Raw genomic sequence first — 26,404 nt, forward strand, 5'->3', positions numbered from 1 at the left:
CGACTGAGTGACCAACACTTTCACTCTCAATGACATAAAGGCAAGGTCTCTCTGCCCTTGAGGACATCAAGATCCCATCAGCCAAGTTCTGAAATCCCAGCAAAGGCCTGAGCTGCAGTTATCAACTAAAACCCCAGCTCCCTGACACATAAACCCAGCTCCACCCTCTCTGCCCTTCTTGGCAAACATCCCCCAGGAGCCTTTGTCCCTGGTCTCCTTTTCCCTAGACCCCTTAGCCGGCTTCCCTCCTCCCCTTCACACCTCAGGTGTTACCTCCTCAGAGAAGCCCTCCTTGATGCCCCTAACCAGCCTCAGTGCCTTTATAATTTTCTTCCTGAGGGGGCTTATCTACATGTGTAATTATCCAAGCTCTCTGACCAGCACTAAAAGCCAGGAAGCCAGAGACCTACTTTGGCTCCCTCTGTTCTACGTTTAGGAAAAACTGGGGCACCCAGAGCTGTCAAGACCGAGTGGCAGGCCTGATGGGATGATGACCGAGCCCTGCCAGACATCCTCATAATCCTTACTGCTCCTCAAGGATTTCACAGATGAGGAAGCTGAGGCTCAGAGAGGTTAACCAACCTGCCCAATGTCGCCCAGCCGTGAGCAGAGGAGCCTGGCTGAGGACGGGCCCCAGGCTGCCTCGGGCCTTGCCCACATCTTGCAGGATTCCTTCCTGGTCTCCCTGCCCCACTCACAGCTCCTCCAAAGCAGGCTGTGCATCTGAAACTCCTCTGGCCTGATTCTGCACTCCCAGTGCTGGCGTGCTGGAAATCTCGTTTTGAAGCTCAATCTCAGAAAGCATGTCATAGCCCAGCTGAAGGCGGACGCCTTCTCGCAGCTTTCCCTGAATCCACAGAGTGGAGGGGTCTGACCATACAAGACATGTCACAATCCCACTGTCCCATCACTATTTCGGGGTTGGGCCTCCCCCGCTCCGGTCCTGAGCCACAGCACCAGGGCCACCCAGAGACTCAGGTTCGAATCCCAGCTCTCCCACCTGCCATCTGGGAGGCCACAGGTGAATCACTGAGTCTCTCTGAGCCTCGGTTTCCATAAAATGGGGATTTTTTTTTTTTTTTTTTGGCCACACCATGTATGGCATGTGGGGTCTTAGTTCCCCAACCAGGACTCAAACCCATGCCCCCTGCACTAGGAACTCAAGAGTCCTAACCACTGGACTCCCAGAGAAATCCCAAACAGCACCAGTTTCTTATGGTTATTGCTAAAATTGAACAAGGTATGGAATATGAATACAACCAGCCCCCAATAGCTCTGTGAAGGCCAAGTAAAATCTGAAATGACAACTGCCTTCATTTTTCCAGGAAAGAGAGAAGCTTTATAACACCAATCACACAGCCTTGTTTTTTGAAAAACAAAAAAACTGTTTATTTCTGTAAACCATTTTGAGTGTGGATGCTTTTGACGACCCCAACGCAGCACAGACTTCCCCCAACAAAATGAGCAAGGAAAAGAGAAAAAGAACGCTACCAAACGTGCTCATGAACAACCAAGCCAATCGCATCTTTCTTTGACAAAAAAGGAAATCCCTGGGCCGCTCTGATGCCACCGAGGATTAAACCCACAGACTCTCTGGTCCCTCGAGGGCGGGGCTCCCGCCGCACACGCTCTGTCTCCTGCTCTGTTTGCTGACTGGCTGGACCTCAGTTCCCATCCCACACCCCGGGCCTCTCTCCCTAACGTCCTCATCACTTGGAGAGCCCGGGACGTGACCCCTGAAAGACTCCTCCTGTTGAATCTGGACTTAGACCTTTGCCCCCCCACTCCACGACGTCGTGAGATTTCCATCAAGAGGGTGGGAACGGGCCACTTCAGACCGATGGCAAAGCCAGGCAACTTTTAAGGCAAATTTTCTCTCTTCTCTTCTGGTCTGAGTCAGGCCTGCGCTTCTCTCCACCGAGCACCATCTCGGATGGGCATGGAGCTTAGGCAACTTGGAATGGGGGGATAGCGGGGGCCCTGGAGCAACTCTCAGGGCATGAGCCTGGCCAGCGGGATGCATGTGTGCTTGTAAAGGCCGCTGTTGAGGGCACGGCTCCCGGCACAGCCGTCGCCTCAGCGGGAAGCAGGCAGGCGCCAAGGAAAACCGAGATAGCAGCGTGACCCAGGTGCCAGAAGCGACACGAGGTTGGTGGGTGAAGCTGGACAGGCTGCTTGTGCGTCAGAGAAATATCAGGAAAGGGTCACCACAGGAGGGGCCTCTGATCTGATGATGTGCGTGACCTTGGCATCAAAATGATTTTTCTTTAGAATAAGAAAGAAGGGTGGGGAGAAAGAATAAAAGAGAAAAGAAAGATGTTCAATGAGCTTCAGGGGCTAGGACACAGCAGGTGCACAAGGGAAGTGGGGAGGGGAGCTGGACTTTGGACGGGGTGGTGGGCGTCGCCTCTCATCGCGTCTCCTCTCCCTGGTGGGCTGGTGGGCTGGTAGCTGAGGCTGCGGCCCCCTCCCCTGGGGAGCAGGCAGATGACTTTGGCAAGGGGCGGGGTGTGCGGGGGGTTACTCCGTCTGGGCATCGTAATTGGCTCCACCTGCCTTCTTGAGCTCATTCTTGATGAAATCTTCCTCCAGCTCCTTCCGATCACTGATCACAAACTCTTTGGCGAAATTCTGCAGGAACAAAACAAAACACAGAGTTCCCGTTAAAAGAGAGGGGATGGGATGTGAGTGTTGCTCAGGCAACACACCAGGAAGTCTTGGCAACTAAAATACTAAGAAATGATCAAAACGAAAATCTGGGGGCAGAACGGTTCTGCAGGGGGAAAAAACAAAAACGTGGCCAGAGACCAGGAAATCAGAGATCCCGAGAGCACACAGAAAGGCCAGGGTCAGGTCTGGGTTCAGATTCTGGCTTTGTCGTTTTCCAACTGTGCGGCCTTGAGTATAAGTTCCTTCAATGCTCCGTGCCTCCACTTCCTCATCTAAAAACCCATCTTGTTAGGAGAATAACAGAAGAGGAGGTTGGAAAGGTAGGCCGGTCTGCTGGTCAATGTTTAACACCAGGCTCTCTCACAAAAGGGGTTAGGGGTGGATGGTAGCCTTCCACCCATTTCCACGGCTGGCATAGATCTCCCCACATTGGCTGATTACAAACTACCAACGGGGGCTTATAAGTGGAGCTGGGAAGAGACGTGTGACTGGCTGTCATCAGCTGGTACAAGGTGGCTTCAGACACTCCTGTGAAGTGGGGCCTCTGGTCCTAGGTCTGAGTGATCAGCCCAGACACCGGGTGCAGTGAAGGCTGTACAGGGCTCTCCAGCCACACTCAGTTACTTGAAGGCGGAGGAACTGTTTGCATTCGCTCAACAAACACGGTGCCATGAGATGGGGCTGTAGTGATGAGCCAAACGGCTGTAGCTGCTGTGGTATGCATGTGTCCACCATAAAACCCCGCAGACCCAGCACACGCAAGGTGCTCGCAAATGTGTGTGGCTTGAATGAGTGAAGCGGGTGATCTAAGCCATGAAGAGTCAACAGGTATTTGAATACATGCATTATAAAACTGCCATAAGGAAAATGTCAGGATGGTGACAGGTAAGAATATGGAGAAGTTACCAATATACGAATAACAAGTCTGAAGGCCAGAACATCATCCACGTTAAAAAAAAAAAAGAGTCCGTGAGGAAATAATGTAAACAGTGACCACTGTATACAAAGGGCCTAAGTGACCAGGCAGTGCCACACATGAACAAACTTAATTCTTAAAACCTTTTAGCATGACTCGGCAATTCTACTCCCAGATAGCTACCCAACAGAAACGAAAGCATATGTCCACACAAACACTTGTAATCACAAACATTCATGGCAACGTTATTCATAACAGTCAAAAAGTGGAAACTACTCAAATGCCCATCAACACATGAAAGGGTAAACAAAATAGGGTCTATCCATATGATGGAATATCGCTGCTGCTGCTGTTAAGTCACTTCAGTCGTGTCCGACTCTGTGCGACCCCGTAGACGGCAGCCCACCAGGCTCCCCCGTCCCTGGGATTCTCCAGGCAAGAACACTGGAGTGGGTTGCCATTTCCTTCTCCAATGCATGAAAGTGAAAAGTGAAAATGAAGTTGCTCAGTCGTGTCCGACCCTCAGCGACCCCACGGACTGTAGCCCACCAGGCTCCTCTGCCCATGGGATTTTCCAGGCAAGAGTACTGGAGTGGGGTGCCATTGCCTTCTCCGGTGGAATATTACTCAGTCATAAAAAGGAGTGAGGTGCTGATTCAGGCTACAACAGGGATGAACCTTAAAACCATTATGCTCAAAAAAAAAGAACGAACCATTACGCTCAGTGAGAGAAGCCAGACATGAAAGACCACATACTGTATGATTCCGTTTATATGAAAGGTCCAGAAAAGGCAAACCCAGAGAGACAAAAGGAGCTAGAGATTGGAACAGAAAATGATGGAAATGCTCGAAAATTGAAGGCAATAGTAGTTGCACAACCCTGTAAATTCACTAAAAATAGCTGAGCTGGAGACTTAGGGTGAGTTAATTTGGTGGTGCGTAAATTATATCATAATAAAGCTGCTTTAAAAAAAATCCTGTAACATATTAATAATCAATATTATTTCCATTGTGAAGACGACAAAACAAAGGCTGGAGATAACGACAGTTGGCCAAAGTCACACGGCTAGCAGGTACAGCTGACCCTAAAGCTGGCCTTCTTCTTTTTATTTTATTTTTTTATTATTTTACTTTTGGCTGCACTGGGTCCTCGTTGCTGGGCACGGGCTTCTCACTGCGGTGGCTCCTCTCGTTGCAGAGCACAGGCTCTAGGCACACAGGCTCAGTAGCTGGGGTGCATGGACTTAGTTGCTCCACAGCATGTGGAATCTTCCTGGACCAGGGATCAAACCCATGCCCCCCGCGTTAGCTGACGGATTCCCATCCCCTGCACCATGATGGAAGTCCTAAAGCCTTCTTAAAAGTGTCACCATCTCCTTTAGGAATGATGAAAATATTTTGGAATCGGATACAGGTAGTGTCTGTACAACATCGTGGAGGTACTAAATGCCACTGAATTGTATAGTTTTTAATGGTGGTTAATTTTATGGTATGTGAGTTTCACCTCAATTTTTAAAAGAGGGAGAAAGAAACAAAAAAGAATAAACCAGAAGCAACCTCAAGGTCAAGTTTCACAATATTAAGACAAAGCATGCCCAGCCACCAAGAATACTAACAGGAAGGAGGAAAGGGGAGGTTAATGTTTATCAAGCAACTAATAGGTGCCAGGTGCAGCCTCAGACATTTTCTCGGTTACCCTCCTTCAGTATATTAGCTTTTTTTTTGTTTTTAAAGATAAGTTCCACGGGCTGGACTTGGAGACATTGTGTAATCAGCCCAGATGACTAAACATCCTTTTCTACTCCCAGTCCGCCATGCTGTGCTGCTAAGGATCTGTGTAAGTCATCAGCACAGAGTGAACACAGCAGAACAGCACAGTCAGAAAGGGGAACCTAGAAAAAAATAAGGTGTTTCTCAACCTGAGCCCCAGCAGCAGGGGGAGGGGCGAAGAGCAAACCAGGAGGAGGAAGCCCCACAGCTCAAGATGCCTATAGAAGGAAGTCCAAACTTCCTCTGCCCCGTGATAGCTATATATGGCTATCTAGAGAAACAAGAACACTTGCGCTTGTGTCTGTTAGCCATTAGACAATCTAGATTAAGAAGACGTTTGATAAGGTCTAAGAAATCCACAGTGAAAGTGGACACAGCACAGTCCCCCTTAAAACCACAAGTATATGGGAAATCGAATCATAGCTAAAGAAGCAAACCAGGGTAGCAGAATCCAGTGAAATACAGCATAATAAATGTAAATGAACAAAATTACATTTAAAAAAATCTATGTCTCAAACTGCAAAAATAAAACTCAAACCCTATACATTCGGGAATTTGAGACATGCTTAAAACCAAAATTTTTTGACACGTTTGCCAAAACCAATTCTTTCGAACAAAAGTACAGAGACAAGCAGCCTCATCCATCCCTACTATTGGAATCAGCCCCCTCCCTCCAGAGGGCAGACAGGAAGTGGCCGGCCACATAGAGGTGGTCCTGGCGGGCCTGGAGGGGCTCCCCCACCACAGGATGTTGGGGTGGAGTTTGTGGAAGGCAGAGGCTTCAAAAAGGTGAGATCCCTTCAGGGTGTGGACTCCGCAAAAAGTCCCCCAAAGGTCTGAGTCAACCTAAACCCAACCCCCAATGACTGTACACTTCTCCACCTCCATTCCTTCCAGGGTCCTCACAGAGCGGGCATTCAACATGGCAAGGGAGGCGCCACCACCTCTGGGGAGTGGGCTTAAATGTCAGCTTTCAAAAACAGGCAGAAACAGCAGAAATGATTCTGTGGACAGCCAGACCTCAATGTAGGAGCAAAGCCCACGACCTGAGGGGCCTGCAAGGACTCGCCCACAGTGAAAACCACAAAGAACATGTCTACAGAAAGCAGGCCGCCACCCCCCCCCTCACCGCCCCGCCATGTGCACATCCTGGACTCTCAACCACAGTCTCTGGCACCCTCCAGGTACCATCAACACCTCCCAGAGAAGAGGCAGGCCACACGAAGGCTGCAAGCTGCAGGGCGCAAGTCCTGGCGGAAAGGAGAACAGCGAGGCCCAGAGCAACGCTAACACATAGGGAATCGTAAATTTGCTAGAAGCCACACCGAAACAAGTACTTTTGTTCTCCATACTGAATCTCAAAAAGCCAGTGCGCTCAGCACACAGCAGTGTGACAAGCCAGGCTTCACATGCTCTGCGGCCACACATGGCCAGTGGCAGTTCAGGTCCAGAGAGAACAGGAAAGAGCCTGAAGGAATAACGTGCTCAGGGACTTCCCTGGTGGTCCAGTGGCTAAGACTACACGCTCCCAGTTCAGGGGACCTGGGTTCGTTCCCTGGTCAGGAAACTAGATCCCACATGCCACAGCTACAGAGTTCGAATGTCGTGACTTAAGGTCTCATGAGCTGCAGCTAAGACCCAGAGCAGCTGAAAGAATGAATAATGAAATACGTATGGCTGAGTCCCTTTGCCGTGCACCTGAAACTATCAACATTGTTAATCGGCTACCCTTCAATATAAAATAAAAGGTTAAAAAAAACAAAAAGAATAATGTGCTCAGTCAAGCAGACACATTAATCATAAAATACTAGAGTTGATCTGGGTCGGGGGGAGGAGAGCCTTCCAGGGCAGGAGTGGGTGGCTGCTGGATCCATGTCTTGATCTGGGCGGTAGTTTCATGGGTGTGTACAAAAATTCCAAATTTTAGAATTCATAAATTCATCAAACTGTACACCTTAGATATATGTGTTTTCCTCTATGTGTACCTTGGTTAACCAAAGAAAGTCAGGGTGAGGGGGTATTGAGCTGAAAGAGCCTTTGACACCCTGACATTCACCCCCCTCATTTGATAGAGAATAAGGAAGAGACCCAGAGAAGGGGAGTGATTCGTCCCAGGGAACACAGCAGCATCACACTGGGGCCCCGGGGACAGGCCCTCTCGCCCCGACACACTACCCAATGGGCTGCGCGCCCCTCCCACGCCAGCAGCCATCACATCCTTCAGGCTGCCAGAGCCACATGCCAAGGGCTTCAAAGCAACACGGGCTGGCCTGGGGGCACTGTGACCTAGAGTTCTAGAAAGATCTTTGTCATGTCTGGGAACTCGGTGTCCCTGGCTGACAGCCTGCAGACAGGGTCTCTCCCTTTTCTGCCAGGGCAGGACTTCTCAAAGGAAGACACCTCATCCAGCTAACCAGGACTCCTAGATGGCTTGCAGACACACACTGAGCAAATTCAGGACACATCCTGTCCCCGGGATGTTTCTCAAGAGCATTTAAGCTCACGCTTCAAAGACAGAGGATGGACATTGGTCTCTTCCAAGGAGGGCAACTGTAGAGAAGGACAAGGATTAGGAAGTGGTGCTCTCTACACGGTCAAGAATCTATTTGCAAGGCTGGTCTAAAAAGTGTGTATTATAGTTTCCCATCCTTGGTTTTAAATCATCTCATTTTTATTACTTTAAAAATACTATTTATTTGGCTATGCTGGTCTTAGTTGCAGCAGTCGGGATCTTCGGATCTTCTTTGCAGCATTTGGTTTCTTTAGCTGTGTCATACAAGCTCTTAGTTGTATGTGGGATCTAGTTCCCCGACCAGGGATTGAACCCAGCTCCCGTGCATCGGGAGAGTGGAGTCTTAGCCACTGGACTGCCGGAGAAGTCCCAAAATCATCTTGGTTTTAAATGGCCCCCAACTGCCTTCGTTTAAGCCCCCGCTTCGGTCCTAAAATGTACTGGGAGTGGCCTGGGCCACATACTGAGACAGCTGCCCATGTGCATTTCCAGCAGCCTGACCCTCCCCAGAAACTTACCCTCCTGACCCTCAGTTTCCTCTCTCAGGTGGGGACGGTAAGAGGACCTACATCCTGTAAGGATCTGATGAGTGTGCCTAGTGCAGAGCAAGTGCTCAAGAATGGTTAGGTAATATTTCACAAGATCATGGATTTTCTTCATTCTCAAGATTGTTAGGGCAGTCTGTGAGCTCTAAAGAAGTTTTCTGAAATGCTCAGAGCAAATGTATGCTGCTGCTAAGTTGCTTCAGTCGTGTGACCCCATAGATGGCAGCCTACCAGGCTCCCCCGTCCCTGGGATTCTCCGGGCAAGAACACGAGTGGGTTGCCATTTCCTTCTCCAATGCATAAAAGTGAAAAGTGAAAGTGAAGTTGCTCAGTCGTGTCCGACTCTTTGCGACCCCATGGACTGCAGCCCACCAGGCTCCTCCGTCCATGGGATTTCCCAGGCAAGAGTACTGGAGTGGGGTGCCATTGCCTTCTCCAGAGCAAATGTATAGGGTGTGGCTAAGTTCCCTTTCCCTCACCCACACTGACTTCTCCATCCTCACTGTTTACTTTTTAATGAAGGGAAGCCTGGGGAATTTCTCAGAATAAGCGAGAGAGTGACACAGGCTCTCCTCGCCCTTGCAGAAGGAAGACAGCAAGTCCAGCTGCTCACTCAAAAGCTGGGGACAGAATTAGCCATGCAAAGACAGAGAGGGGGTCCGTGGGGGTAGAAGTGTGTCTGGTCTTCTACCCAGAACATAAGGACCATGATGAGTTGCTACCCTACACAGAGAACACAGGTGCCGGGAAAGTCTGGGGAGAAAAAGTGAGTTAAGCCTGTGATGCCAGTAATGCCCATTTCTACAAGGTGGCGCCAGGGACAAGAGGTGACCTTCATCATATCCTAAGATAACGAGAGTTAATGCAAATCATTCTTCCAATTAACACCTGCCTACAGGCCCTGGGAATCAAAATCTGATACTAACAGGTCCCTCTGACAGTCTCAGAGCAGAGAAAAAGAACCAGGAGGGCTCTAAAAGGCCCTGCATGAAGCAGTCAATGGCTCTAGGCCCTGGTCTCCATCTCCATGAAAGAAGCAGTCTGGATGGTGGGTCTGCCGTCTCTTTCCCCACCAGCCATCCTCGGATTTGCACCTGAGCCTCCAGAGCCCACGGGACAAAGTTCCACCTTGGACACCAGAATCCAAGGAGCAGTGAGAGAAACCAGCACAGAAATGTCCACTTTGAGATTTGAGTATGACTTTCAAAAAGAAGGTTGTGTGCTGGCTTCAGGCCCATCCCAAACTCTTGCAAAAATGGGGGGGATGGAACCTCCCTTGCCACCTGTGTGAGGTGGGGCAGTGTGTGTAGGCAGTGAGATGGGGCAGAAGATGGATGGGACACATGCTGACCACAATAATGTATCTTTTCCCCAAGTGGGCGAAGATTAATTATAAACCAAAGACCTTGGCGTGCTGAAGAAAAGCAATTGGTCCCCAGCAGCCCGCATCTTGCTAAGAGAAAAGGCAACCTCCAAGGAACATGGGCCAGATGAAAACGCACAGCTTCAAACCTGCCAACCCCTCCTGGGCCCCCTACACCTTCCCTCCTACAACTATTCTGCAGAGTCTCAGAGCCAAGGTTTTAAAAGTCCTTCTAGTGGGGTATATTTACTAAAAAAGAAAAGGTTCCTGTAACTGGCATGAGTCATCACAGACAAGGGAAAAACAAGCAGGTTGAAAGAGTATGGTCCAATGACTGACAGAATGTGGGAACGCAGGCACCTGCATCATTGTCACGGGTCAGGAATGACACGACCCTATTTCACTCAGGAGGGGACAAAGGATGAGAGAGCAGCATGTGGTGGCATGCCGAGTGGACTCAAGGTAACTGTCCAACACTGACCACGGATATTTACAAGAGCCCCGACTCCACTCTGCCTGACAAGGCTTCTGACAAGGCTCCATCAAGATCAAGGATGGTAAGAATGTGGGAATTGGGGGCTTCCCTGGTGGTCCAGTGGTCTCCGGCAGTGCAGGGGACATGAGTTCAATACCTGGCTGGGGAACTAAAATCCTGCATGCCATGGGGCAACTAAACCTAAGCACTGCAATGAAAAATCTGCATGATGCAACAAGACCCCAAGTGCAGCAAGTAAGAGCCAACACAGCCAGATAAAGAAATATATATAAAAAAAAGAAGGGAGGAACAAGCTCCACTCTCTCCTCTGGTACCATGGCAGACATCACAAATCAGTCATGGCACTTTCCCCACTGAGTCCAGACTTAACCTCAGAATCCTTCTTAATCCACGCCTCCAAATAGCCCCTGCCATCAATCAACTGACAAGAAATATTAATCCAGTATAGGACTTCAATTTCTGCCTGGTTGAAGCTGTGGCTAACATTTCTTTCTTTTTTTAACTTGGAATATAACTGCTTGAGAAAACCATAGTTCTAAATGACAAATGTACCCCAGTGTTCATTGCAGCACCATTTACACAACAGCCAGGACATGGGAACCATCTGAATATCCATTAACAGATGCACGCATAAAGAAGATGTACATACATGCAATGGAATATTGCTCAACCATAAAAAGTGGTTAGTATTTCTTGCTCCTCAGCAGTATTCACTTTTGGGAATTTTTCCCAAAGGAAAAATTCAACAGAATTTTAAAAAAATTACAACATGTATACTCACAGATGTTCACTGTCAGTAAATACCAGACTGCTTCCACTTTTCAACAAAAGTTGAGTAAATAAGTAAATAGCACCTACATTGAACAGTTCCTACACGGCAGGCACTTAGGATACACACTATTTTATTTAATTTTTACAATTCTATGAGTTAGATATTATCATCCCCAATTTTCAAAGGAAGCTGAAGCTCAGGGAAGTGAAACAGCTGGCACAAGGTCACACACATCATGGGGTGGGGATGAGACCCCATGTTTAACTCCACACCAAGGTCTTCATCAGGGGGATGAAAACCACACACACACACACACACACACAATCCCACATCCACTGAACAGAATAGTATTCAGCCATTAAAATTACAAAAACTGAAAACATCTATGAAATGTTACATAGAAAGACCCTGAACCTCTGCAATGTTTTGTAATAACACATATCATGCACCCAGGGCTCCAGGGGAATTAGCAGGCTTAGCTGTGTGACTAACCATCACTTGAAGTGAAGCACAGTGAAGTCGCTCAGTCGTGTCCAACTCCTTGCGACCCCATGGACTGTAGCCTACCAGGCTCCTCCGTCCATGGGATATTTCCAGGCAAGAGTCCTGAAGTGGGCTGCCATTTCCTTCTCCAGGGGATCTTTCCGACCCAGGGATCGAACCTGGGTCTCCTGCATTGTAGACAGACGCTTTACCGTCTGAGCCACCAGGGAAGTCCTTAATTTTGTCCTAACCATTTTTTCAGCGCCTGGGGATAAACCACCATAGGGGAAAGAACAGAGAGCCTGGAGCTTGTTCTAGGAGGGACTCTCAAAAGGCAGGGTGCCAGGGATGAACTACGATAAGAGAAGGACAGAGGTAGGGGGTGGTCCCGCAAGGCAAGAGACCGAGGGAGGGAAGATCTGAAAGGCTCAAAAGGTCGAGGGCATGGCAGCCTTCTCAACAGCACCACTGGGTGTGCGGGTCACACTTGGGGACCTGTCTGGACTCAGCGCTTGGGCTCCTTCAGCAAAGACCTGCACGGCTCTAATCTGATGTCCCCAGTCCGTGGAAACCGTCTGCTGTGAGTGTCAGGAATCACTGTGTGGACATCAGGAGGCCCACCACTGCAGGGGTTGGGGGTGGCGGCAGGCAGGCACCATGCCAAGGCTGGCTGGCCCAGGGCTGGGACCCATCTGGGGTTTTTTAGAGACGGGAACCCAGCCACAACCTACTGGCAGAGCTCTCAACTTGTGAAAGCGACTTGCATTTACATGCCGGGCTCAGGATGTGGGCATCTTCCTCTTTCTCCCATGAGCTTTTAACCTCTTGGTAGCAAGAGCATAGAACCACATTCCCCACTGCCCTCCCCTGAATAAAATGGCCTCTGAGTCCCATCACCTGGCTTCTGTCTTGACACTCATCCTTGGCTTGAGGCGGCACCCCTCCAAGCCTCAGTTTCCTCATCTGTATGTTGGACACATCATGACACCTGCCCCTCCACACAGGATCCCGGCACCACCATTCACAGGCAGCTTGGGACTTTAGTGTGTGTGTGTGTGTGTGTGTGTGTGTGTGTGTGTCTGTCTGTCTGTGTGTGTGTTATATATATCTGGCTGTGCCAGACCTTGGTTGTGGCATATAGGATCTAGTTTCCCAACCATGGATCAAACCCACGCCCCTTGCATTGGGAACATGGAGTCTTAGCCACTGAACCACCAGGCAAGTCCCTGTTTTCAATACAGGATTCATCACCGGAAAGCCCCCTTGAGTGAGTCCAGGCCCAGGTGAAACACATGAGCACAAAAAGCCCTTTCTGGTTCTGAGAAGAATAAACAGCCAAACCACAGGCTTGAAGAAGCATAAAACTCCCCATGAGGTAGAGGTAAGAGGTAAGTCGCTTCAGTCGTGTCCGACTCTGTGTGACCCCAAAGACGACGCCCATCAAGCTCCACCTTCCCTGGGATTCTCCAGGCAGGAACACTGGAGTGGGTTGCCATTTCCTTCTCCAGTGCGTGAAAGTGAAGTCGCTCAGTCTTCAACTTAGCGACCCCATGGACTGCAGCCTACCAGGCTCCTCTGTCCATGGGATTTTCCAGGCAAGAGTACTGGAGTGGGGTGCCATTGCCTTCTCCAAAAACTCCCCATAAAAACAGTCTTTTCAAAGAGGGATGAGGCGTCTAAGCTGGTCCCCTGAGTGGCGGGCAGCACTGATGCTCTGCAAGCGGGGGCAGCAGCCCTGTAAATCTCCTGACACCAAGGCACACAGGTTCTCCCCGCTGATCCAAACAGCTCTCACCTCTGCTTTCCACTGAAACAAAAGAAGAGCCTGTGGAAATTCCAATTCACCCTCAAACCCCTCCTGAGTGTAAATGGCTTCTACAACTTAATTCAGCCTGAAGAGCAGTTGTTGAACATTTACTAGCTTTTGTCCTAGAATACAGAGAAGGCAATGGCACCCCACTCCAATACTCTTGCCTGGAAAATCCCATGGACGGAGGAGCCTGGTGGGCTGCAGTCCATGGGGTCGCTAAGGGTCGGACACAACTGAGTGACTTCACTTTCACTTTTCACTTTCATGCATTGGAGAAGGAAATGGCAATCCACTCCGGTGTTCTTGCCTGGAGAATCCCAGGGACGGGGGAGCCTTGTGGGCTGCCATCTATGGGGTCACACAGAGTCGAACACGACTGAATCGACTTAGCAGCAGCAGCAGTCCTAGAATAAGAATAAGGCACAGAGTAGAGCCTACGTGAACAGACCTATTTCTTCACATTTTAGCATGTTTTAGTACTTTTCTAGGTATGAGAAATGCAAATAAAGCAGCCATGGTCCCTGCCCTCAAGATTACTTTCTAGGGCTATTTAATTATAATTCAAGGAATTTGAGCTACAGGACAAACACAGGAGCAATTAATTCTGATTGAGGCTGGTAGGAGAATGGGATAAAAAATCAGGGTTGTGAAGGATGAATAGTTCATCAGTCACTAAAAGGATAAACCTTTTCATTTTGTTTTTTCTTTCATCCTTCCAACAGCTCTGTGAGAATCTACATTCTCTTTAAGTGAGAACAGCTTCTAGAGATAAAGTTACTTGCCCGAGGTCCTAGGGCGAAGGGGCTTCCCTTGTGGCTTAGCTGGTAAAGAATCCACCTACAATGCAGGAGACCTGGATTCGATCTCTGTGTTGGGAAGATCCCCTGGAGAAGGGAAAGGCTACCCACTCCAGTATTCTGGCCTAGAGAATTCCGTGGACTGTTATAGTCAGTCCATGGGGATGCAAAGAGTCGGACACAACTGAGCGACTTTCACTTTCAGTAGGTCGAAAGGTTAATAAAGCTGGAATATCAACTTGGATCTCACTCCCCTTAGGCCCATGATCTCTTCCATTTGACACAGCAGTATTTAAAAAAGAAAGAAACACTGCAATGATGTTCAGTTTCCAGTTTCAAAAAAAAAAAAAGTTCTAACATCAAGGAAGATTAAGAACCAGGTCAGTATTTTTAAAAATAAATGTAAGATGTTTGTTTCCTGCAGATCTTCTCAGAGCCTTTAATGTGTCATGCGAGTCGATAAAAGTAGTTTCCAAAAGGTATGTTGGCCTCAGAACATTCTTCTTGGTGATAGAGGACTTTGGGAAACATGTAGTGGGCTGAAGTGACAGAGTCGGGGTCCCTGGCCAGTCTGCAAGCACAGGGGACCTTGAGCAAATTCCCCATCTTTCCCCAGTCCTCAGACTCCTCATCTATAAAATGCAGATGATGGCAGAACTGGCCTTGTGATGAAGAAATAATTTCAATATGTGGAATGTCCTTCAAAGTGCCAGGCGTAAGGCAAGGGCACAGTAAAACTCTTGTTATTAATATAACTACCACGCTGGTACATAAACATGAGGCCCCTGGAAGGGAGTTAGGACATCTGGCCCTGGTGTGGGTGGACGGGTCCAGCGTGTAAGCTGCCCCCGCTCTGGGGTTCAGAAGCCTTCAGGGTACAGGCTGCATTGCTGGCTCCTGCAGCCACTGACAGGCCCGTCCTTCCCACCCCCACCTTCCCTTAGAGGAAACACTCCCTGCTGTTCTCTTCCCAGAGCTGAAAGCCGAGACGGACCTCCGGGTAATTGGTTCCGTGAGCATTCATATGATGTTCAAAAATAAAAAAAGAGATAAAAGGACCACGTGAGTACAGAGCTTCTGCAAGGCCAGCACAATGCTCCATCGACCGAGTCCGTTTCTAAATCGAGACAGCCTGGCCCGGCGCGGGCTGGTCTCTGACGGGGCTGCTGCATTGTCCCTCTCGCCCTGCAGCGGCGCCGGGACAATGGGCTGGGTGTTGTGTCGCCGGCACCAGCCAGGCATTTCTGTGCGGCAGACGACGGCTGTGGCGAGGCAGCCACGCACCCTGTCCACTCAGCGCATTCCAGGCCCAAGTCTGGGTGCCACCCTCGCCCAGGCTGGCACCCCGCTGCTGCCCCCAGCCTTGCTGGCCTCGTCCTGTTCTCCACCAGCCTCAGAGGCTGCTCAGAATCTCAGCCTGGCTCTGAACACAGACTAGGGACCCGCCATCAAACCTCCTGACTTTTGACTCCTCGGGGATCCAGCCCCGGGCCGGCTGCTTGTTAGCCATGGCTTGATGCAAGTCTTATTGCTCAGGGCTACGCTTAGGGTTACTCTCCTAGCTGATGCACCTAGGCACAGGCCCCAGGTGAGGTTCGGATTGTTTTGAAGTTAGCACCAGCAAAGGTGAGTGAGGCTGGAACCTTCCTGTGTTGCTGACGGATGTGACTTTTGTCCAAGTCATTTTGTAAGATAGTTACGCAGGCTGGTTCAAAAGCAAGATTTATGCCCCAGGTCAGGGACTCAGCATGTGGACCTGTCAGCCCCCAGGGAAACTAGAAAGCTGTGTATCACAGTGGTGTCGAACCAGGAAAGCTGGGAGTAATCGCAACTACACTCCCAGGATGCTGCCAGACACTGTTCTAATTGCGTTTCCTGATAGTCGCTCATTCAATCCCCACAACAACTCCAGGAGGCAGATACTATACCAGCTTCGGACATCAGGCCCAGAGGAGAGCAACTTGCCCGGGGCTGCACACTGAACGGCAGGGCTGAAACCTGAACTCACTCCATCTGGCTCCAAAGGCTACACCCCCAGACCCCTGCACGGCACACTGTCTCTTCTACTGACAAAGTAAAAGGTTCCTTTAAAAGTAATACACTGTGATAAACAAAGTACCCCCTAAACAAATGAAACAACTTCAGAATATGTACAAACAGGACACAGCAGGTCAACTCATCCAATTCATTTTCTTTTTTTAAGAAAAAAAATTTTTTTTGATATGGACCATTTTTAAAGTCTTTATTGAATTTGTTACAAGATTGTTTCTGTTTTCTATTTTGGCCAGGAGGCATGTGGGATCTTAGCTCTCCAATCAAGGATTGAACCCACACCTTCCGCACTGGAAGCAAAGTCAACTGCCAGGGAAGTCCCAATCCAACTTATTTTTAAATGAGGAAACTGAGGTCCAGGAAGGGAGAGCGACTTGCCCATGAGCAGGCAGGTGGCATAAAGACCCATGCTTCTTGATTTCAGTGGCTCTACATTCATTTATGGGCTTTCCTGGTGGTGCAGTGGTAAAGAATTCACCTGCCAATGCAGGAGATACAGGTTCGATCCCTGTGTCAGGAAGGTCCTCTGGAGGAGGAAACGGCAACCTACTCCAATATTCTTGCCTGGAGAATCCCATGGACGGAGGAGCCTGGTGGGCTACAATTCACAGGGTTGCAAAGAGTCAGACTCGACTTATCAACCAAACAACAACATTCATTTACATTCTCTACATTCAGGGAAGCCTGGCGTGCTGCAGTCCATGCGGTCTCAAAGAGTTGGACACGACTGAGCGACTGAACTGAACTGAATGTTTCATACAAAGCATAAGGATGTGGAGTAGTTTTATTATTACCAAAAAAAGGCTAGGAATAATCTTAAATTAAAACTCAATCCATTTATTCTTCACATGGAAACGGTGGTAAAAGGCAGCTGGGGATGTGATCCTGTCCCCAAGACAAGGAATCCAGAATGGCCATCTGGAGACCTCTTAAAGAACATCTGCTCTGAGTCCCCCCCACTAAGCAGAGGGGAAAACTGACCCGCCAGCATCAGCATGATTTTAATGACTGTCGGAAGATACCATTACAGCAGTAAAAGCGACCCTCTGTAACATAAATGGCTGTATTTACAAGTGTAGTATAAATGTGAGGTCTTGTAACAGCTTCAGGTAATAAACCTTTTTAAATGAGGAGGTGGGACATGCAAAAGGTAATGGTCAAAGTATCGCATTGCACCTGCAGTTCAAGATCAAGCAAGCATCCGCTATGCTCTTCATACACCAGCATCCTTTTAACAACTGGAATCAGTTCGGAGCTGCCAGTCACGAGGCTCCACACCTCCCGGCCCCACAGGACATGCATGCGACCTCAGCTGGGCCAACTGGATCACTTTAAGGGAATGATTGACACTAAGGGAGGAGGACTCTCTCTTCCCCTGGGATCAAGACCCAGAACAGCCACCAGGCCTGGACCATTTCTCCTGCTGCACAGAGGCCACCTGGGGCCAAACACAGAGGAAAGAGAAAAGAGAAAAGAAAAGAAGCTACGGCTTCAGCTCTGGATCCACCCACACCGCAAGCTGGAACCCTCTGCAATTCCTAGTTCAGAGCGCCAAGCAATTCCCATTTTGCTGCAATATGTTAGAGTTTACAAACAAATGAACTATAATCAATACTCCCAACTGAAGTCTTTCCACCAAAGAATCATATTTCCCCAAACCACTCTCTACCCATTTCACCAAACTGAGAAGAGTTTTAGATGTAACAGGAACTCTGCAGACTGCTACTAGGGACAGAGTTTCCTTTGGGGGTGATTTTAAAAGCTCTGGAATTTTTGGACAATGGCGGTGACCGCCCAACGTAAATGTATGTCACACCCCTGAACGGCACACTAAAAGCGCTAACATCTTACGTTATTCCATTTTACCACAGTCTTAAAAATGGAAAGAAAACAGGGGTTCTGCAGGATTCAAAGACCGCCCCCACTGGATGCGCCCCAGCAAACACCCTCTCCCAGTGCGTGCTGTTCTTCCGGCCATGCCGGGCTGGCTGATGAGAGGGCTAAGCGTGGATGGTGGAGTCCAGCAGGAGACCTCTGATAGTGGACATGCATTCTTCTGCACTTTCCATTCTATTGCCACAAAGGAGACCCTTGAAAGCTGGTTAACCATTAAAGCCTCCAACTGTCCAGGAGAAAAACAGCCCGAGGGGTTGAGTAGGCGGCTGCCCAAAGAAAGGGTGCCAGGGCTGGACAGGGTGCCAGCTGCAGTATTCGCTGGTAATGCTGATTAGGCTAGGAAGTGAATGACATTTATGGAACATTTACCACATCCCAGGCATAGTGCTACCCCTTTAGGAGGTAATTTGACAGCCTATACCTTTTTTTTTAATGTGCAATATATATGTATTTTTTAATTTTTGGCTCAAATATTTTAAAATTTCATTTTATTTATTTTTGGCCACATCGGCACACATGGGAACTTAGTTCTCTGGCCAGGAATTGAACCTGTGCCCCCTGCATTGGATGTGAAGAGTCTTAACCACTGGGCCACCAGGGAAGCCCTAGCCTATTCCTTTTTTAAAGGATTTTCACCCCTGTTAACTCCAGAACACTCCCCCTCCTGAAAGGGCGCGTTAAAGAAACAATTCAGTGTAGGGCGGGAAGGAGCTGCACGTATTAAAATGTTGGTTGGAACGTATTATTTATAACAATAAAAATGGGAAGCAACTCAAGAGGCCAACACCAAGGGGATTTTCAATCCATCACAGTACACTTGCGAAACCGGACTTGTCGGCAGCCAGAAAAACGTTCATTACAAAGACTCTGCAGACACATAATTTATGTAATTACGTTATGTTAGGAAAAAAGAAGCTGATTAGGTGTGATTCATAGGCTGAGACTGTAGCAATGCAGAGGGGAGTGCGTTCACCCACAGGACTGGGAGGAGAGAAGGAAAAAGCGGCCGCAATAACGGAACGACAGCAGTTCTCTCCTATTATTACTTTTTAACAGAAGTTTTATTTGGGGATCGTTGTGGATTTAGAGGAACGTTGTAAGAGACAGCACCAAGAGCTCCCACGCACCCCACGGCCATTTGACAAGTGTGAACATCTGAAGTTACCATGGTGTGTTTGTCACAGCCAGGAAGCCAACACTGGAACATGACTACCAACCAAACCCCAGACTTCATTCCCATCTCACCAGTTTTTCTAGATTTCACCAGTTTGTCCTGGATCCAACCCAGGACACCACACTGCACTCGGCAGATTTGTGTGTGTGTGCATTTTTTTTTTTTAGGATGCAATGGCTTTTTGTATATTCTCAGATATAAGCAACCAACACCACAGCTTTTAGAACAGTTTAGAATATTTCCATCACCTCTAAGGAAGCCCTGTACCAGTTAGCCATCTACCCCCTATCATGGGTTTTGGGAAATCCTTCTGCAAGATGGAGATCCCTTTGTTAGGGAGAAAACCCTCTCCCCTCCACCTCCTTGCCCCAGTCTACGGTTCTGGAATTTGGACTTTTTTCTATGATTTTATTGACTTGCTTCTTCAGGCTATGCTGGGTCGTCACTGCTGCGTGGGCTTTTCTCTCGTTGCGGGGAGCCGGGGCCACTCTCTAGTTGTGGTGCGAGGGCTTCTCTGGTTGAGGAGCACAGGCTCTAGGGCGCACAGGCTTCAGTAGTCGTGGCTCCCCGGCTCTAGAGCCCAGGCTCAATAGTTTTGGTGCACAGGCTTAGTTGCTCCACAACATGTGAGATCTTCCCAGACCAGGGGTTGAATTCATGTCTCCTGCACTGGCAGGCAGATTCTTTACCACTAAGCCACCAAGGAAGCCCTAGAATTTGGATATTTTTTCTCAGCATGACCCCATGCCCTAGCTTCAAATGACCTGCTTTGGAAATTTCCAATAGTGTCAATTTTTTTATGTCCAGAATGCAAAAATAAAGAACTTTAAAATCGGAAGCTCTACAGGTAGAGCTGTTTGGAACTCCAGGGACAAAACCAAGGGTACACTATTTTCCCCTCTTCCTCTAGTCTAATAGGGACACAGGAGTAAATCAGCTACCACCAGCGCCCAGCTACTCAGTCTAAGGATCTTTGCCATTGCTGATGCAGCCTTTGTCATTCTAGGGTCGTCTAAGTCATCTTTAAACCCCTGCTGGTGCCCATGTGATTGACATTTATTCATTCATCAAGTGTCATTGTGCTTCTACTGTGTGCTAGACACCATTCAGCGGGCACTCGTGAACTCTCCCTTTGCGTCCTCAAGGCCACGGCTGGAAGCCCTCCATCACCCACAGAAGTGGCGCCATTTTGGTCATTCCTCCAGCCTCCTCCTCCATGAGCTGCCTGCCCCACCCAGAAAGGTAGACACCAGCCACCACGTTTCTAGTATTCGATGGTCAGGATCACAAATGCGGCTACCGTACCCAAAAAGCAATTTGGGGTATCTCTCACCAGTGTCGCTAGTGGTCCAAGGACTTAGCACTAGACGTTCAAAGTCATGGCCCAAGGAGCCAAGCCAGCCCCTTGTGTCCCTACTGGATGGTGACACTTTGCGGAATGTGACCCCCACCCCCCAGACCCTAAGAGAACACAAAGACGGTTACCTGCACCACCTCCTTCACCAGGGTCTTGTCGGTGCCAGTCTTAGCGCGCTGCAGCCCGCTGACGTTCTCGCCGATCCATGTGATGAGGGCGAACTTGGACCTCTTGCTCATCGCATCCCCCGTGGTGAAGCGCACGAAGGCAAACAATCGGACGTCATCTGCACCAACAGCAAAAGGAGGGCATGGTGCTCAGTTAGAACACCCAGATCCACACTCCCCAGGCGGGGCTCTGAACCTCAAGGGCACCCAGAGCGACACAGAAGGAGCCACCGTTCCCTCCTTCGATCCCAACAACAGAGCTGCAGGCGGAGATGCCCACTTCACAGACGGAGTGGCAGAGGCGGAGGTGCAGAAGGGCCTCAGGACGCTCCCGAGGCTGCACAGGCAGAGAGAGCCCAGGCTTCTCTGGCTGCCACGCCCGCCACCCTGCCCTCCCCTCAAACAGTCATGCCTCAAATACTGAGTCTGATTCAGGGAGCAAAAGGTGGTCAACTGTTTTTATCCCAAATCTTTGAGGCCCTATTTGGAACAGGAAAGCCACACAATAGAGAGACAGGAACCGAGCAGGGGTTGGGGGACAGGGAACAAAGACAGTGGCCCTGCTTCTGGCCTGGGATTCAGCTTGGGGCCCCCTGGGCATTCTTAGATTGTGGCCAGACAATTAGGCCAATCAAGAATTCTGAGCATTTTTCCACTAGGTGTGTTGTGCTTGTTACATGGGGTGTGTGTGTGTGTGTGTGTGCGCGCGCGTGCATGCGTGTGTCTCCACCTCGGCACTCCGGTCATTTGGGGCTGGGTGGGTCTTCCTGGTGGGGTCGTCTCGTGCATTGGAGGACTGAGCAGCAACCCTGGCCTCCGCCCCCTCCATGCCAGTATTACACCCTCACCCCAGGATGGCAACCAACAACGTCTCCAGCCATTATCCAATGTTCCCTGGGGAACAGAACCACCCCCAGCTGCTGCCAGGTGAGCACCAATTTCTAGACATACTTTTATGTCTCCGTTTAATCAGGATCCCCTTCAGTTTTGCACCAAAATCCAGCCCTTTTAGTTGAGGCATCACATATCCTTACTCAGATTACTCCCTAAACAGTTCACATGTCAACTGCAGTTATCAGTGAAGTCTCGATTCAGCCCCTCCCTGATGATGGCCAGGACACGGGTTGCTGCCCAGTCAGTTCAGTCGCTCAGTCGTGCCTGACTCTTCACGACCCCATGGACTGCTGCACGCCAGGCTTCCCTGTCCCTCGCTAACTCGTGTCCACCGAGTCGGTGCTGCTGGTTTGGGGTTAATCATCCTGTACCTGCCCCTTGACTCAGCTCATGCTCTCAAACGGCTTTTCCTTGCTGGCTTTAGGATTTCTCAGGGACCCAATGACTCGTGGAGCTGTGTTTCCCAAGCACTGTGTGTATCTGAATCACCTGACATCTCACTTAAATGCAGATTCCAATTCGGCAGGTCTAGGACGGGACCCTGGGGTCTGCATTCCTAACTAGCTCCGAGGTCATACTGATGCTGTTAGTCAAAGGATCACGCTTGAGGTTTCATGACTTTACTTTCTTAAAACCAAGGCATCTTGGGCTTCCCTGGTGGTCCAGTGGTTAAGAATCCACCTGCCAATGCAGGGGACACAGGTTTGATCCTGCTCTGGGAAGATTCCACATGCCAAGATGCAACTAAGCCTCTTCACCACAACTGCTGAGCCTGCACTCCGGAGCCCATGAGCTGCAGCTACTGAGCCCATGTGCCGCGATTACTGAAGCCCTTGTGGCCTAGAGCCTGTATTCTCCAACAAGAGAAGCCACAGCAATGAGAAGCCCGAGTGCTGCAACCAAAGAGTAGCCCCCACACTCTCAAACTAGAGAAAGCCCTCAAGCAGCAAAAAAGACCCAGCACAGCCAATAAATAAACAAACAAACAAAAACCAAGGCATCTTGATCCTAGAATCATTCCAGGTGCCTCCATGTGGAATCCCACACAAAATATAAAGTGAAAGTGAAGTCGCTCAGTCATGTCCGACTCTTTGCGACCCCATGGACTGTAGCCTACCAGGTTTCTTCATCCATGGGATTTGCTAGGCAAGAATACTAGAGTGGGGTGCCATTTCCTTCTCCAGGAGATCTTCCCAACCCAGGGACTAAACCCGGGTCTCCCACATTGTAGTCAGACGCTTTACTATCTGAGCCACCAAGACCACCAGCCCTCTAAGTGTGATGGAGACAGTCCACACTGGCTGGTTAGTACCTCAAAGCCCAAGTTCATCCTAGACAACAAGCCAGCCAGTCTAGCAGGGAACCATCTGACCCCGGGGTGCTAAGACACAGCGCTCGACAGGGCACGGACTCCAGATTCAAACTCTATATCCAGGCTTTTCTTAAAGGAAACAGATCATAATCGCCATTCACGCTGACACAGCACCCTCCAGTTTATGGGTTAGTATTCATCAGGTCTTCATAAGGATGCGGGGAGGTGGGCCATGGGGGGCATCATGGTCACCATCATCTACACCCAAACCACCATTTGGGAGACGAAGCCAGGAGGTCGTGTGACATGCCCAAGGTAATGCACCAAGGACAAGCCAGCCTGGAGCCAAGGCGTGTCTCAGGTGTGTCTGCCCAGCCCTCCTCTTTCAGGGAACCACCCCCCGACCTGGCCATGGGAGGCTGGTGGGAGCCCATCCCAGGACCTGACCACAGGGGTCAGTGGGTGACAGAGCGGTGAGGACAGAGAAGAAAGATGGGTCTCAGGGACACTTCATGGGCCAAGTTAACATGGCTTAGTGACCGACATACGTCGCACATGTATGCATGTGAGAGCTGGACCATGAGGAAGGCTGAGCGCTGTAGAACTGACACTTTGAAACTGTGGTGCTGGAGAAGACTCTTGAGAGTCCCTTGGACTGCAAGGAGATCAAACCGGTCAATCCTAAAGGAAATCAACCTTGAATATTCATTGGAAGGACTGATGCTGAAGCTCCAATACTTTGCCACCTGATGCAAATAGCTGACTCACTGGAAAAGACCCTGATGCTGGGAAAAACTGAGGGCAAGGGGAGAAGGGGGTGACAGACAATGAGATGGTTGGATGGTTATCACTGACTTGATGGACATGAATTTGAGAAAACTCAGGGAGATAGTGAAAGACAGGGAAGCCTGGCGTGCTGCAGTCCATGGGGTCGCAAAAAGTCAGATATGACTTAGCAACCAAACAAGTGACCGACTGGCTATGGGAAATGAGGAAGGAGAAGTCTGGGAACAGGAGACCACATGAGTGCCATCTCTAACTCCCAGAGGAACCTGACTTAATCCCCAAACATCTGAGCCTCAGTTGGCTTCATCTGAAAAATGGGGTGATTTTTTGGTCCTCCCCATTTTTCCTTTTATGGAAGTAAACATCACACCACAAAAAATTCACCATTTTAACTATTTTAAAGCATACATGTCAGTGGCACTTAGGACATACACAATATGGTGCCATCATCACCACAGTCTAATTCCAGAACATCTGCATTGCCCCCCAAAAGAACCCCCTACCCACCAGCCATCACCCCTACCCACCAGCCATCACTCCTACCCACCAGCCATCACTCCTCACCCTTTCCCCATCCCCCCAATCCTAAGCAACCACTCAGCTACTTTCTGTCCCTGGATTTGCCTTTTCTGGACATTTTACAGATGGAAGGAACCCTACACCATGTGGTCTTTTGTGTCTGCCTTCTTTCAACTCAGCATGTTGGCAAAGTTCATCCATGTGGAAACATGATCGGCATTTGATTCCTTTTTTTTTTTTAATAGCTTGAAGGCTTTATTTATTTATTGGCTCCACTGGGTCTTCATGGCTTTGCAAGGTCTTTCTCCAGTAGCGGCGAGCAGGGGCTACCCTTTATTGTGGTGTGCAGGTCTCTCATCACGGTGGGTTCGCCTGCTGTGGAGCAGATTCTAGGTGCACAGAATTCAGCAGTTGCACTGTGCTGACTCTGGGGCTTGCCGGCTTCAGCAGTTGCAGCTCACAGGTTCTAGAGCTCCAGCTCAGCAGCTGTGGCACACGGCATGTCAGTCCACAGTGTGTGGGATCTTCCCAGACCAGGGATTGAACTCACGTCCCCTGCATTGGCAGGCAGATTCCTATCCACTGCACCACCAGGGAATTCTGGTACTTCGTTCCTTTTATGGCTGAATAATACTCCATCGCATGGATGGACCACATTCTGTTCTATTCATCCATGCACCCACTGATGGACTTTTGGGATGTTTCCAAATTAGGTGATTTTACACCTCTCTTCTACATCAGCCATGAGGATAAAATGGGATGCTGTGAAACCTGTCTGGCCCGACCCAGTAGGACTTTCTCCCTGGAGTGGAGCTGCGGCTGAGGTGTGAGTACAGGAAATACGGCTGTTGGGGCTGAGGAACTGAAACTCACACAGCCACGCACGGCAGGTACAGGAGCTCTTTCGTTCCCCGGTATTTCCCGGCACTGGAGGCTGCGTTTGGGAAGCCAGCGCGCTCTTCTGAGTAGTGTTACTGGAGGATCAGGAGAAGCAGTTCCAAAGTGTTTAATTAAATTGCAGCGTTGACTTGAGGGGGAGGCGAACCACACATCTGATGCCTCCTGACTTGCTAATGCCAAGACAACACCAACAACAGAACTTGCAGCCTGTTTCCACAGCAACCACTCTATTTCCCTTTACTTCATTGGTCAGTCTGGATGTTTGGGATCCCGTGACCACACTTGGATCCCAGCTGCTCCGTCACTGGCCAAAGCCACTGAGAAAGTTACAAACCGTGTGTCCCAAGTACCAGCCTAGGACCTGTCACAGGACAGACGCCTTACCCCCAGCCCCAAGGACACAGCCGTAAGATCTTCCAGAACTGCAGGCCAGTGTCATTTAAATTATCACAGCAGGAAAGACCACTTTCCTGGGTCGCAGTTTGGTGCTTATCTGACAATGGTCTGGCTGAGAAGATTGCTGACATTTTTGAAAATCCGAGGGTCACATTTTGCTTACAAATGTCCGCTGGTCGGGATGTGGCATGACACTGAAAAGTCAGTGGAAAGTCTGACGTGAAAAACCTGTTGGTCTGGGAGACCTTTGCACAGCTGCCCACACAGACCTCCAGCCCCCACGCCTCCTGAAGGAGGTTCTTAGCCCATCTGACTTCCAGCAAGTCAACGCAGGAGGAAGTTCTCGTTTAGTCACTAACTTCCCTCCTCTGAACAAACTGGGCAGATCAAACACGGATGTGCGCACGGGTGTATCACCTGGAAGGCAGAGCTTGACCTCATCACATACACGTATATGAAGCGTGTCTGTGTGTGCCCGTCCGTGTGTGCGTGCTCATGCATGAGTGTGAATGTATGTGATGGTGCCTACACACTGGGATAGCAAACTTGCCTAGAAGATTGGTCCTGAGGTTACTGCCACCCCCGGGGTGGCACTCGGGGGGCTCAGTGGCACATCTTTCCAGTCTGGGGTTGAGGGGGCAGAGGAGTCGAGGTGCAGCTCCAGATAACCCCCATGGGGGCACCCAGGCCCTGAATTCACACCAGAGGACACACCCTGAGCCCCCTCTGAGAGAGGTCCCAGAACAGCTGTCTACACCTGCTTGCCCCCGGAACCATTCCGTCTCAACATTCTGGTCTACAGCATCCGGGTTGAATC

The 26,404-nt window shown here is 49.6% G+C and overlaps 1 protein-coding gene across 1 annotated transcript in view; it reads right to left on the minus strand.

Annotated features, from left to right (window-relative positions):
* Positions 1–1,364: 1,364 nt before the first annotated feature.
* COTL1 (coactosin like F-actin binding protein 1) overlaps positions 1,365–26,404 on the minus strand; it is a 44,054-nt gene continuing 19,014 nt past the window's right edge. Inside the window, exons 3-4 of the mRNA XM_025268479.3 lie at positions 20,742–20,899; positions 1,365–2,631 (exon numbers count right to left, since the gene is read on the minus strand). Coding sequence (XP_025124264.1) covers positions 2,521–2,631; positions 20,742–20,899 — 269 coding nt within the window. The 3' untranslated portion in view covers positions 1,365–2,520. The remainder of the gene's footprint in view (positions 2,632–20,741; positions 20,900–26,404) is intronic.

Source organism: Bubalus bubalis, chromosome 18 (genome assembly GCF_019923935.1).
Source record: "Bubalus bubalis isolate 160015118507 breed Murrah chromosome 18, NDDB_SH_1, whole genome shotgun sequence".
NCBI classification, from domain to species: domain Eukaryota; kingdom Metazoa; phylum Chordata; class Mammalia; order Artiodactyla; family Bovidae; genus Bubalus; species Bubalus bubalis.